The sequence below is a fragment of the Mastigoproctus giganteus genome, chromosome 6, assembly GCF_048544385.1.
Source record: "Mastigoproctus giganteus isolate SK-2022 chromosome 6, ASM4854438v1, whole genome shotgun sequence".
NCBI lineage: Eukaryota > Metazoa > Arthropoda > Arachnida > Uropygi > Thelyphonidae > Mastigoproctus > Mastigoproctus giganteus.
The window spans coordinates 231,511,059-231,526,210 of NC_143580.1; the positions used below are offsets into that span (position 1 = coordinate 231,511,059).

Below are 15,152 nucleotides of genomic sequence, written 5' to 3' on the forward strand. Positions count from 1 at the left end.
ACTTTGGGACCTGATCCTTGTTGATCTTGGAACTTTGATTCTATGTTTGTTTGATTTTAATCCTTGCTGGATGTTGAAATTTTAAGTTGTAGCAAGGATCAAATCTTGGAATTTCAGTCTGGCAATGATTATTTCTTGAATTCACTTAAGATCTCACAAGAGTTAAATGTACACTTCCAAGATCCTTGCTAGATCTTGGAATTGTATATTTGATCCTTTCCAGATCTGAGAATTTTTTATATTAGCTATCACCAGCAGGCATTATTTTTTTACTAAATCATGTATGTCTTCTTTGTTTATTAATATAATTGCCTTTTAGGTTTTTTGGGTGTTATATTTTATTTTATTTTTTAGCTTAGCTTAATTATTATCAATATTAGGTTAATGCCACTTGATATACTAAATGTTTCTGAAATTTATGTATATTTTTAATTGGTCTTTCTTTCAAGTAAGAGCATTTAAATAAAACATCTGTTTCTCTTTTGTAGGAACAATGATTATTCCTTTCAACTTCCTCTTGGATATCCATGCTTTATCAGTGATAAATTTTCTTCATTTTTTCAATATCAGTTATTTTCCTAAAAACAAAGTCCATTGCTGATATTTATAATTTTTTATTGGAGAGAAATGAAACAAAAATAACTTTTCAAGCCCTTAGTGGTTTTAATGAGCAATGAATGAAAAAGTATCAGGAGAAGAAAATATTTTTGCTCTAAGTGAAATTCCATTAGGGAATACATGCCTATCTCCTGGTGTGCTACATCTCTTTCATGTTTTTGATGAAGCAGCTATTGAAATTCATCATTCTGAAAGTTTATTTGACTGGACATTGACTGCACATCTTCTTGAAATAAGAAGTGAGTGGCATTTAGTTAAAAATTAAAAGAAATTAAAAATAAGTTATCATTATTAGATTTGCTTTGCTTAATGGAATTGTTAAATAATTTTTCTTTCAAAAGAATATACTTACAATTTATATATAGTAAAACCTCTTCTTAGAAAAATGCCTATATAATGGAAAACTTACCATTTTAAAGTATTTCATGAGGTATTAATAGTATCATGAGGTATTAATAGTATCATGCTTTTTAATACCAAAATTACTCAACTAATGAAACCCCATATGTGACAAACTTATACATGTTCCTCTCTTTTTTTCTTTAAATTGTAAAGCAAACTAGAATGGTGCTAATACAGTCATGTTAAAGTTATTGTTGGATGGGGTGAGAGGAATTAATTTCTAGAATTAGTAGAATTACTTGTGACAATTTTTGTCTTTATTAATTGGGTCAGATTGTAATTGCAAATATTTCCTATTAATGTTTTTATCTGATTAATGATACTTATATATTCTATAGAACTATTCTTTTTATTTGAGAAAGTTGACAGCCAAAATTCTTTTCTAATCCCAGAAAACTGGGGTTAAAAGATTATAGATGGAAATGGATTTCACTGAGATTAGAATTGAGGCTACTTATTTGTGAAGTGAATTATAGGAAATTTTTGAGATAGAGATTTTAGATTATTTTCAAAGTCGACTTAAATTTCTGAAGGTAAGATTGTTGATTTTTAAAAACTTGAAATACGAAGCATGTTGCGATGAAATTTTTAGGTACAGTACAACTATAAAGTATTTAAGGGCAAAGGCCTCATGCTGCGAGGTAGAATGACTAATATGTAGGTTAGTGCATCATTTTAACATAGCTATCTACCAAAGTAGTTAAATTAATTAATTAAATTAAATTGGCATCGTTTTCATTATCATTATCATTATTAATAGCCATATGGTGCAAGGAAGCCTGAGGCTTATGCTGCACCGGCCAAAAAAAAAAAAAATTTCCCTATTACCCTGAGAGAGAGAGAGAGCGAGAGCGAGAGAGAAGTAGAAAGGAATCACCAAGAAAGAGAAGAATGATGATATCCAGCTCAGGACCCTGGGTGTGCCAAGCCCATACTCACCAGATGTGAGACTGCCTTCACAACGAGTTACTGGTATTGTACTACCTCGAATAAATAACATTTCACCAGTGGAGAAGACTATTGTTATTTATTCTTGTTGCAGTGGTGGTATCCACTGAGAATAAATAACAATAGTCTTCTCCACTGGTGAAATGTTATTTATTCGAGGTAGTACAATACCAGTAACTCGTTGTGAAGGCAGTCACAATATGAGATATAACCAAAACGATGCCAATTTAATTAATTAATTTAACTACTTTGGTAGATAGCTATGTTAAAGTGATGCATTTGCACTAACCTACATATTGGTTAGTGCAAATTAATTAATTAATTAATTTAACTACTTTGGTAGATAGCTATGTTAAAGTGATGCATTTGCACTAACCTACATATTAAATCCACTGACCTCGAACATGATCCTTGCAAGATTTTGGAATTTCCTGTATCATAGAAGAGCTGTGAAAAATATTGCATTTCTATACTGCAACTTATATATAATACTGCACAAGTGTAGTCTTCATTTTTTGAGAGAATGGCAGTATGTCAAAAAAATAAATTATACAATACTGTAAAAATAAAAATTATTTCCCCTTCCAAAATATACCATACTGTGTACAATATATTTTGAAATAGGAAAAACAAAATGTTTCATACAATCACCAAAGTCCTAATGACAGGATCTTGAACAATACAACCTTTTTCTGTAATAGGTAAGGACCAGTTGTATGCATTTTGGAAAGCCACACTCATTTGGACTACTTAATTACTTAAATTTTATATGGCTTATAGAAAATACAAATGGATAAGTTGCTCTTTTGACATTGTTTACATACACCAATCTAAAAGTTCTAAGAACTTCCACTAAACAGTAAGTATTTAGTGAATCATTACCTTGACCTAATGTTTCATATATGAATCTTGACACAGAAACGGAGTAATCCATTACTTATTATCAGTGAATAGCAGTTAGATAATTAATTGACCCAACAGATTTTTTGCAGTAAAAGCTTATGGCTCAGAAGTGGAATCTTGAAATCAGCCCTAGCACTGCTTGTGGCAACTGGCCAGTCTGAAAACTAAATTGCATATTCTTGGGTGGTTTGTCAGATTCACCCATTTTTGTAAACTTAGCTAGTAAATGGATAGTTCCAAATTATGGATTGCCAGATTTGAAAGGTTTGATTCTGTCATACTATAGCAGTGGTATACCTGACTATATAAACTATTATTATTATCAGCCATATGATGCAAGGAAACCTGAGGCTTATGCTGCACTAGCCAAAAAAAATTTCTGAGTTACTCTGAGAGAGAGAGAGAGAGAGAGAGAGAGAGAGAGAGGCAGAAGTAGAAAGCTCAGAACCCTGGGTATGCCAAGCCCATACTCACCAGATGTGAGCCCCTGGTTATATTAAGTATGGAAATAAGTCCTGGAATAATTAATCCTAAGAATATGAAGTGCAATCCCATGGATCTTTGTGACTACAAATGATGGACAGGTCTAGCTAGCTCTGCCCACTGGTTCACTGCAATTGGAAGGTCTGGTCCTGTGAGTAATTCTCTGCTTTTTTCATTGAATATGTGAAAGGCTGTGTACTGAAGGTTATAGATGTGTGGTTTTTTTTTAATAGATTCCATTTTCATTTAGTCAATAACGGCAGGTTTTGTTAGGTTACGCTACTAATTTGGGACAGATTCAAGCAAAAAACTGTGGACATAGACAATAACATACACTAAACCTTATGAACACTGTTCTTCACTTGAATCCATCCTGAATTAGTGGCATAAACTAATTTAACCTTTTTTTGACTAACTGAATATGAAAGCTGTAAGGGAGGGAAAAGTATTTAAATTGTTAGTATTTGTAAAATAATAAGAGAAGTTTACCTCAATATACATTAATATTCAATATGCATTACAGCTCTGGTTCATACTATGAAATTGTTAGTATACTAAAAACATTGGTCAGGTTTACCAGTCTGTGTATGGTATTCCTGCCAGCTGTGGTCGTTTGAGAAATGGCATTCTCTGTAATGCAGAGTCATGGTGATTAGCAGTCTATGTAAGCAACCGGTGTGCTAGACCTGCCTATTACTTGTATTCACAAAGATTCATGGGATTGTACCTCATATATTTAACCCGGGGGGGGGTACACCCAGGGTCCTGAGCTGGATATCATCATTCTTCTCTTTTTTGATGATTCCCTCCTACTCCTCTCTCTCTCTCAGGGTATTAAAATTTTTTTTAGCTGGGCAGATAAGAAGCCTCAGGCTTCCTTGCACCGTATGGCTATTAATAATAATAAAATAATAATATTCTAAAGATTAACCCAAGTCTTTGTTATTCTTGTTAAATGTAAAAGATGATACGGGGAACAAAATAGGGGGCATTGAATAATCACAAGGTAAGTGCATTTTATGCATTAATCTTTTAGTGAATTGAAGTTGATTAGTTTATATACCTTAGATTCTAAGTGGAAAATTGTCTACAATTTTTTTTTTTTTTTTTTTAAATTACTGATTTTAAAAAGTAGTGAATAAATGATGTATTTTTTTTTTTAGATTTTTTTATTCGATATACATTATATGGATATACTATATTTTAGTACATCATCAGCGAATATGAATATAATTTCTTTTATAGATGGGACTTCTGAAAATTTGGAACAGTGGTATAAAGATGCAGTTGTTAAACTTGCACCACATATATCTTCTATAGCTAAAACGTATCAGAATATGACCTTAACAGAATTTTCAGAAAAGTTTATCAGTAAATTAAAGTGGACTCACAATGAAAGGGTAAAACACTTAATTAAATAAATTAATTTAAAATGAATATTATTTTCAATTCAGTCTAATATAAAGAAATAAGAAAGTTATAGAATTTTTTTAAACATATTTTAGGTCTTTCTGTGGGCATTTGAATTGCTACATGATGACCAGATTGGAAAAGTGACTTCTCTTTTGCTCATTACATCTTATCTGGAAAGAGCATTGGGAAATGTATGTGTCTGTATATAATTTGTTTATTTTCATTTTATGAGTAGTAATTGATATTCCTATCAATAACTAAAAGGTAAATTTGGATCATTTGTAACAGGCAAAAATAGATTTTGAAAGAATTCCTTATAACAGAATGCAACATAGCAAAATCAATTTCTGTTAATGTTCAGCACAGTTCTTAAGTGATTTAAGTTTTACATGTGGTGCCAAAATATGAATATTAATTTTACATACAATACATTACTGTATTATAAGGCAGCCAGAAACTGCACTAGAAAACAAATTTCAAGAGCTTTAATCTGAATTACCTGATCAGGATTAAGAAAAGCAAATTAGCTGAATTAAATTTACACCTGGACATTCAGCAGATATTCCTTTTGACTCAGTAACCAAAGCTGTTTTTGTTATATCATAGAATGTTTCTTATGCTGAATAACAGTGTGGTCCAATGAAGTTATCATTAACCATTCCATGAATATGTATATTGATCTACATTTTTCATGTGTGGACTCTAAGGAGTATATACAAGTATGTAAATATAATTTTATCATGGTAATATCAAGTATACTTCAAAAGATGTGTCAGTTTATGTATGAATTGTCTGGAAATTTTTCCAGTATTTGCTACCATCTCTTATCTGTGCTTTTGACTAATAGCAGACAATTTTAATAGATGACATCACAAAAAAAACTTTGAAAATTCGGGGAAGATGTTGTGCCTGTCAGCTGTTGTCATCTGACTTTGGCTTACAAATATCAAAACTGAAGGTATTCTCTGGAATTGAGATTCAGAAGATGATGAATTCAAATAAATGATACAATTTTTTTTTTCAATTTTTTAAAAAATTCTGGCTTGAATTAAATTTACTCTAATGCTGGGCAATCAAGTCAAAATAATAAATTAATATTTTATATTTAAAAGCATTCATTTACAAAGTTTTCATTCTTACAAACTTCAAAATTTCATAACTCACTCCACAGAGCCACCTGTATCAGAAACTGACATGGGAGCCCACATACAATTGGATAACTGATTTTTGAAAGGGTTAGGAAGAATGTTGTAATCAGTAAATATTGTAGTATATCATCGTAAGTTTAGAACTCAGTCAAATGAAATATTAACAACTAATATTAGCATTAGCATTAGTAGAGGCATACTATGCAAGCTTATGCAGCATCAGCCAAAAAAAAAAAAACAAACCACCCCTTCCATTTCACCCCTCCATTTGTTTCAAATGCTTGTCTAGCTCAGCCTTAAATTTATTTAGGCTATCAACTTCCACATTATGGTCTAAGCTGCCAATGCGCCATAAAAAATCAAATCAAATCAAATCAAAATCAACTTCCACAACAAAAGATGAAAGTCTGTTCCACCAATCAACTACCTGCTGGCTAAGGACAAATTTCCACACATCTATTCTAAAACTGCTTTCCTCAATTTGAATCTGTGTCCCCCTCAGGTTCATAATCTGAGCAAGAGGAAGAATCCCATCGACATTGAGCATGCTCAAACCATTCAAGGCTTTATACACCTCAATCAGATCACCTCGCAGGTGCTTAGTCTCCAGACAATGTAATTTGCAAAACTTAAGCCTTTCTTGGTAAGAGCACCCCTTTGTTCCCCCTCACCAATCTTGTTGCCCTTCTTTGTACTCATTCTAGCAACTCTACATCCTTCCTAAGATGAGACCTCCAGACCTGTACACAGTAGTACTCTAGGTGTAGCCTGACCATTGCCTTGTATAACGGGATAATCACCTCCCCATCCCTACTAGCAAAATTCCTATATATCATTGACAAGACTCCATGACCTGCCTGGCAAGCCCATCTACATTGCTCAATGAACTTCATATTCAACTGCACAATTACCCCCAGGTCTTTTTCACTTTCTTCTTCCCTGAGTGTAGTACCACATAGTTGGCACGCTTCTATTCGGCTATTGCTACCCATATGCAGTACACTGTACTTTGAATTTGTCAAGTTAAACTTCAGTTGCCACTTCTCAGCCCATTTGCCCAACTTATCTAGATCCAGTTGGTGTAGTATACTGTCTTTAATGTCATTAACAACCCTGCCAACCTTTGTATCATCTGCAAACTTGGACATTAAACCTGATATACCTTCATCAATATCATTAATAAATATACAAAACAACAATGGGCCCAACACCGAACCCTGGGGAACTCCACTAATAACATTTGTCCACAAAGAGCAGTGTCCATTGATTACCACTCTCTGTCATCTCCCACTCAACTATCCCTTTATCCATTGTAGCAACTTACCCTTAATGTCATACCTCTCCAATTTGTACAGCAGTCTTTCATGTGCAACAGTATCGAAAGCTTTCCTGAAATCCAAGTATATGATATCAAAATTATTTTTGGCATTTAGTTCCTTTGTAACCACTTCATAGTATACAATCAAATTGGTCAGACAAGACCTCCCTTTAACAGACCCATGCTGTGTCTTAACTGTTACTGCTGTCTTGTCTAGATGATCTTGCATTGCTTCTTTAAACAGTGATTCCATTATTTTCCCCAGAACATAAGTTAAACTAACAGGTCTATAGTTACTTGTGTTACCTTTTGAATCCTTTTGTGAATTGGTGACACATTTGCACACCTCCAGTCCACAGGGACCTCCCCTGAGTCCAAGGAAGCTCTCATAATTATGGCTAAGAGTTTGCTTACTTCCTTTGCTGCTTCTAATATAACTGGATAGATCCCATTCCACCCCAGGTACCTTTTTTATGTTTAACTTCAAGAATTTCTCCTCCACTTTGCTCTCAGTTATTACAAAGTCACTTAGCTTCCTGTTAGAGTTTGATAAACTTCTGGCACTCCCTCATTGAATAACTCCTCATGTGTAAATGTAGATGCAAAATACCAATGCTAGGAACAAAGGAGTGGGCAACTTATTTGAATTATTGGTAATGGTACTATGAAGTTACTCTATTCCATGAAAGAACTGTTTCTTCACCTCCCTGAGTTAGTACAGGATTTAATCATTGCGGCCATCTATCAAGCTTATGAAATGGAATCCTTTCACTTATGAAGTGATGTGGTTGCACCTGAATTATGAGCAGAACCATATAGATCAGAGAAGTTTACTGCTAGTTATTTGACAAGAATATTACCATTAACTGCATTTAGAGGTCATGTGTAATTGAACTTTCGCAGCTCAAATGCATATACTGCTATACTTTTACTTGACCACTGGGCTACATCAGACTTGCTTTCTTGCATCATGTGCCACTACTACTACTACTACTACTACCTTTTGTGTTCTTGTGTTGATGACCTGATTGATCATTTTCATATACTTCTTGGCATTCTAAAGATTTAAAGCTAGGATGGAGATGTAGATCTATGTGATATCTAGTTTAATCAGTAGTGATATAATGAGTTGAATATTAATCTTATTATAAAAGTAAAGATCAGGTAATGAGGAAACGTATTTACATGTAGAAAAACCATTTTCAATAGTTAGTGTTTTTTTTTTTTTTTTTTTGTGAAACAATTATTTCACTTTAATGCCAAAAACTTGTTCCCTGAATAATACAACTGGATAATGAATTGTCGAATTCGATTATACTAAAGCGAAGTTAAATAATATTTAATTTAAAGCTTTTGAAAACTCTGTTGATAACTTTGTATATAGGCCTTCTGTGTTTGGCAGCCAGCAGGCTTTCAACTGCCTTAAGTAAACATGATATAGCCTTACTAATTCATAATAGAAAGACTGCTGACTGCCAAGACCATATTTATTAAATTTATTTCTGAAGCCATGCAGCTTGTACTATCAATATATACACTCAGTGATTGCTAAATTATGACAACTCAATCTGTAATGGACTATGCTGCATAGCTTGCAGTATAAAAAGCTGAACAGCTTCCTATGCTAGAGCATTGGTAATTTGTATCTGGTTGTGCAAGTCAGAGTGATAAAGTAGCAATTATGAGACATAGTAAAGATATCATGGAGCTTCAAAAGGCCATGTTGTGGGAGCTCATGCGTCAAGCTTTTCCATATCTGAAATGGCATGTCTCATTGCTATCAGCTTAGTGTGGTTAAGGTGTACAAAGAATGGTGTCAAATGAGTCAAACCACCTTCTGTTCACAGGACTGTAAAGGATTATGCAAGGTGGATGTTTGTGGTAGGTGAACGGTGCAGTGCATTGTACTGGCTCATCAGCAGGTCACTGTGTGGCAATTGACATTGAAATACAGTATGGGGAATGCCAGAACAATATCCTAAATGATGATGTGCTGCACAGTCAGACACATGGGTTCCACAGCAGATGACCCATGGATTCCACAGCAGACAACCCCCTCTCCTCATCACTGATCATCAGCGACAGTGATTGCTGTGGTATCAGTAACATACTGGTTGGACTGGAAACAACATGCAACCATCATCTATTCTGACTCTGTGGAAAGCCTTGCAGGCAGCATGGTTGCAGATCCCTACAGACATCTTTAAACATGTAGTGGAATCAATGCCTAGGTAAATAGTGGCTGTTATTGCCACTATAAACGGTATTAGAACCTGTAGTACTTAGTACCATGTGTGGGTTGAAGATTGAGAAAATGAAAGAAGATAATTGTTGACATTAAACTTGAATTTCTGCAGATTGTAATTTTGAGGAAATACATGTGAAAGGAGGTTGTTCCAGAAATTGGAAGTTGAAGGGTTAAATGAATTTGAAGAAAAGTTGGTTCTTGAAGTTTGATGTTCAACAGTAAATGGATGTTTGCTATTGTGGCAGGCAAGTGTTTAGACTGGTTTGGAATAGACAGGGGGAATAATTATAGCCAATTCAGAAGAAGAGAGTACATGGAAGTATCTATAGAAAAGGCATGCAGCAGAAACAGAACATGTATGAGACAGGAAGTGCTCTTAATTAAGACTAAAAGGTTAATAGTAGCCACAGGCAGAGGTGAAAGTGATTTTTGCACTGCTTCTATTAGAATAGCGGTCTGCAGGGCGGGGTTCTGGGGAGTTCAGGGACTGATGGGAATCATCATGAAACAAATAAATACATGGGTTGTGTTAGGGTAGATAAGAATAAGAACAGGTGCATGTATACTTGCATGTCCACCAATGCTAGAATTATAGTAAATAAATTTGATGAATTTGAAGTGCTTGTCAAGACATCAAAGGCAGATATTGGGATATCAGAGACATGGTGTCACACAGATATAAGCAGTGCAGAATTGGAATTTGTGGAGTACAGTGTGTACAGAAAGGACAGGAAGGGAGGAGGGTTATGCTCTTAATTAAGAAAAACATGAAATCTAAGGAAGTGCATCCAGTTGACATAGATGGACAGTGCAATGTTGAGTCAGTTTGGTGTGACATAAACACTGGGAAAGCAAAAATGAGAGTAGTAGTAGTAGTAGTAGTGGCACATGATGCAAGAAAGCAAGTGTAGGAGTTATGCAGCATCAGCCAAAAAAAAAAAAAAAAAAAAATCACACCATTCCCTCCAAATGCCTGTCCAGTTCCTCCTTAAATTTATTTAACCTATCAACTTCTACAATGACAGATGGAAGTTTGTTCCAGCAATTAACCACCCGCTGGCTAAAGGCAAATTTCCGCACATCTATTCTACATCTGTCCTTTCTTAATTTGAACTTACGTCCCCGTAGGTTGGTAATCTGAACAAGTGGAAGGATCCCATCAGAATTCAGCATGCTCAACCCATTCAAGGCCTTATAGACCTCAATCAGATCACCGCGCAGGTGCCTAGTCTCCAGCCACTGCAATTTGCAGAACTTAAGCCTCTCTTGGTAAGAGAATCCCTTCATTCCCCTCACCAATCGTGTTGCTCTTCTCTGTACACGCTCAAGCAAATCTACATCCTTCCTAAAATGAGGCCTCCAGACCTGTACGCAGTACTCAAGGCGTGGCCTGACCATTGCCTTATACAGAGGGACAATCACCTCCTTTTCCCTGCTAGCAAAATTCCTATATATCATTGACAAAACCCCATGACCCACCCTAGCAGCCTGTCTGCACTGCTCAGAAAACTTCATATCTGACTGCACAATTACTCCCAGGTCTTTTTCATTTTCTACCACCTTAAGTGTAGTACCACACAGTTGGTACGTTTCTCTGGGGTTACTTCTACCCATATGCAGTACTTTGCATTTGTCAAGGTTGAACTTCAGTTGCCACTTCTTAGCCCATCTGCCCAAATTATCTAGATCCTGTTGCATTAGCACACTGCCATTACTGTCATTAACAACCCTGCCAACCTTTGTGTCATCTGCAAACTTCGACATTAAGCCTGATATACCTTCATCAATATCATTGATAAATACACAAAACAACAGTGGACCCAACACCGAACCCTGTGGGACTCCACTAATAACATTAGTCCACGAAGAGCAGCACCCATTGATTACCACCCTCTGTCTTCTCCCACTTAACCATCCTTTTATCCATTGTAGCAACTTACCCTTAATACCATTCTGCTCCAATTTGTACAGTAGTCTTCCATGCACAACAGTGTCAAAAGCTTTCCTGAAATCCAAGTATATGATATCAAAATTATTTTTTGCATCCAGTTCCTTTGTGACCACATCATAATAACCAATCAAATTTGTCAGACAAGACTTTCCCTTAACAAACCCATGCTGTGTTTGAATTATTGCTGCAGTCTTGTCTAGATGATCCTGCAATGCATCTTTAACCAGCGACTCCATTATTTTACCCGGAACAGAAGTTAAACTAACTGGTCTGTAATTACTCGTGTCACCCTTCGATCCACCTTTGTGAATTGCGGACACATTTGCACATCTCCAGTCCGTGGGAACCTCCCCTGAGTCCACGGATGCTCTCATAATTATGGCTAAGGGTTTGCTTAGTTGCTTTGCCGCCTCCTTTAAAATAACTGGATAGATCCCATCCACCCCAGGTGCCTTTCTTATGTTTAACTTCAACAATTTCTCCTCCACTTTGCTCTCAGTTATTACAAAATCATTAAGCACACTGCTACAATTTGATAACCTTCTTCCATTTTTAAATTGTAATAATTCCTCACGTGTGAATGTAGATGCAAAATACTCATTCAGTTTGTTTGCTATCTGAGCAGGATCATCAACAGTCGAACCATCGATGTCAAGTAGACCAATCATATTCCACCCCTTCCTTTTAGAGTTTATATAAGTAAAGAAATCCTTGCTGTTTTTCTTAGCATCTTTTGCCAAAGATTTCTCGTAATCCGCCTTCGCCTGCCGAACCGCCTTTGTGACCTGATTACAGACTAGCTTATATCTGCCACAGGCTTCTGCGTCACCTGATAATTTATATGCATCCCATGCATTTTTCTTCTCTGTCACGAGTCTCATTAGTTCATTTGATAACCATTTAGGCCTAAACCTTGAACGATATTTCTTAATCGGTATATAAAGTCTAGTAGCTTCCACGATTAATTCTTTGAATGCTTCCCACTTAGAATTTACTGTTTGTAACATCGTCAGTTGATCCCACTGTACAGAATTTAAAAACTGTCTGAGACCACTGTACTCCCCTTTATGGAAGCAAAAACCCTTTCCTTTACCCCTGACGGTAGTTACCTCTTTGAGTAAATCCCACTTCAGCACACTGTGATCACTGCCACCTAGTGGTTCCTTTATCTGCAAATTCTTAATACACGAATGATCACTGCTGATAACCAGATCAAGAGTGTTACTTTCTCTGGTTGCCTCTCGAACATGCTGCTGCAGAAAACAATCATCCAATAAATCCACAAAAGTCTGACTAGTGTGTGAGTGACCAACCCACAAGTTCCAGTCAATATCTGGGAAGTTAAAATCCCCCATTATAAGACATTCTGATTTACTGGCCCACTCTATTTCTCTGTTCAATTGTTCATTGTACTCATTCAAGTCATTAGGCCTATAACACACTCCTACTCTTATTTTTCCTTTCGCAGTGCTTATCTCACACCAAACTGACTCAACAGAGCGCTGTTCATCTATATTAACTGGGTGCACTTCCTTTGATTTTATGTTTTTCTTAATTAACAGCATAACACCCCCCTCCCTTTCTGTCCTGTCTATCCTTTCTGTACACATTGTACTCCCCAAATTCCAGTTCTGCATTCCTTATATCTTTGTGACACCATGTCTCTGCTATCCCAACAATATCCGCATTTGATGTCTTGACCAACACTTCAAATTCATCAAATTTATTTACTATACTTCTAGCATTGGTATACATGCAAGCATACATGCTCCTATGCCTATTCCTTGTTACCCTAACACATCCCATATACCCAACTATTCCATGATGACTGCCATCCGTCCCTGAAACCCCCAACACCCCTCGCTCCAGGTCGCTTCTTATTCTAATAGAAGTTGTGCAAGAATCACCTTCACCTCTGCCTGCGGTTACTGTTAAACTATTAGTCTTTGTATCCCCCCAAACTAGCAGTTTTCCGACCCACCTAACACTGCCTCGATAGCATCAGCAAATATTCTTGCACCCTTTCTATTTAAGTGTATCCCATCCCTGTAGAAGCAATCTCTCCTGTTAACAAGTACAGTCCAGGCTGAAAAAAATTCTACCCCTTGAGCCTTGCACAATCTTTCCAGGGCCGAATTGATCGACAAGGCTCTCATCATCAGTAGGAGTGTGTTATAGAATTAATGACTCCAATGAGTACAACCAAGAATGTACAGAGAAATAGAATGGGCTATTAATCAGATTGTGTTATAATTTGGGGATTTTAACTTCCCAGATATTGATGGGAACTTGTGGGTTGGTCACTCGCACACTAGCAAGTGACCAACCCACAATCATCTAATAAATCCACACTTTTGTGGATATATTGGATGATTGTTTTCTGCAGCAGCATGTTCGAGAGGCAACCAGAGAGGGTAATACTCTTGATTTGGTTATCAGCAGTGATTATTCGTGTATAAAGAATTTTCAGATAAAGGAACCGCTAGGTGACAGTGATCACAGTGTTACTGATGTGGGATTTATTTAAAGATTTAATTACCATCAGAGGTAAAGGGAAGGAAAGGTTTTTTGCTTCTGTAAATGTGACGACAGTGGTCTCAGACAGTTTTTAAATTCTGTACAGTGGGACAAACTGATTATGTTACCAACAGCAAATTCTAAGTGGGAAGCATTCAAGGAACTAATCGTGGAAGCTGCTAGGCTTTTCATACAGATTAAGAAATATTGTTCAAAGTTTAGGCCTAAATGGATGTCAGATGAACTAATGAGATTCATGGCAGAGAAGAAAAATGCATGGGATGCATATAAATTATCAGGGACACAGAAGCCTATGGTAGATATAAGCTGGTCTGTAATCAAGTCACAAAGGAGGTTAGCAAGCAATGGCAGATTACAAGAAATCTTTGGCAAAGGATGCTAAGAAAAACAGCAAAGAGTTCTTTATTTATGTAAACTCTAGAAGGAAGGGATTGAATCAGATTGGTCCACTGGATATTGATGGTTCAACTGTTGATGATCCTGCTCAGGTGGCTAACAAACTAAATGAGTATTTTGCATCTACATTCACACATGAGGAGTTATTCAGGGAGGGGAATGCCAGAGGTGAGTTAAACTCTGGCAGTGAGCTAGATGATTTTGTAATAACTGAGAGCAAAGTGGAGGAGAAATTGTTGAAGATAAACATAAGAAAGGCACCTGGGGGGGGATGGAATCTATCCAGTTATATTATAGGAGGCAGCAAAGGAAGTAAGCAAACCCTTAGCAACAATTACGAGAGCTTCCTTGGACTCAGGGGAGGTACCCATGGACTGGAGATGTGCAAATGTGACCCCAGTTCACAAAGGAGGAACAAAGGGCAACACAAGTAATTAGAGACCTCTTAGTTTAACTTATGTTCCAGGGAAATTAATGGAGGCACTGGCTAAAGATGCATTGCAGGATCATCTAGACAAGACTGCAGTAATAATTCAGACTTAGCATGGGCTTGTTAAGGGGAAGTCTTGTCTGACAAATTTGATTGGATACTATGATGTGGTTACAAAGGAACTGGATGCAAAAAATAATTTTGCTATCATGTACTTGGATTTCAGGAAAGCTTTTGACACTGTTGTGCATGGAAGACAACTGTAAAAATTGGCGCAGTATGGTATTAAGGGTAAGTTGCTACAGTGGATAAAAGGGTGGTTGAGTAGCAGAAGACAGAGAGTGGTAATCAATGGA

At 36.3% G+C, this 15,152-nt stretch overlaps 1 protein-coding gene across 1 annotated transcript in view; it reads left to right on the plus strand.

The window, feature by feature from the left end:
* Positions 1 to 633: 633 nt before the first annotated feature.
* LOC150085077 (endoplasmic reticulum membrane-associated RNA degradation protein-like) overlaps positions 634 to 15,152 on the plus strand; it is a 110,410-nt gene continuing 95,891 nt past the window's right edge. The window contains exons 1-3 of the mRNA XM_090376456.1: positions 634 to 857; positions 4,600 to 4,754; positions 4,860 to 4,958. Coding sequence (XP_090232582.1) covers positions 674 to 857; positions 4,600 to 4,754; positions 4,860 to 4,958 — 438 coding nt within the window. The 5' untranslated portion in view covers positions 634 to 673. The remainder of the gene's footprint in view (positions 858 to 4,599; positions 4,755 to 4,859; positions 4,959 to 15,152) is intronic.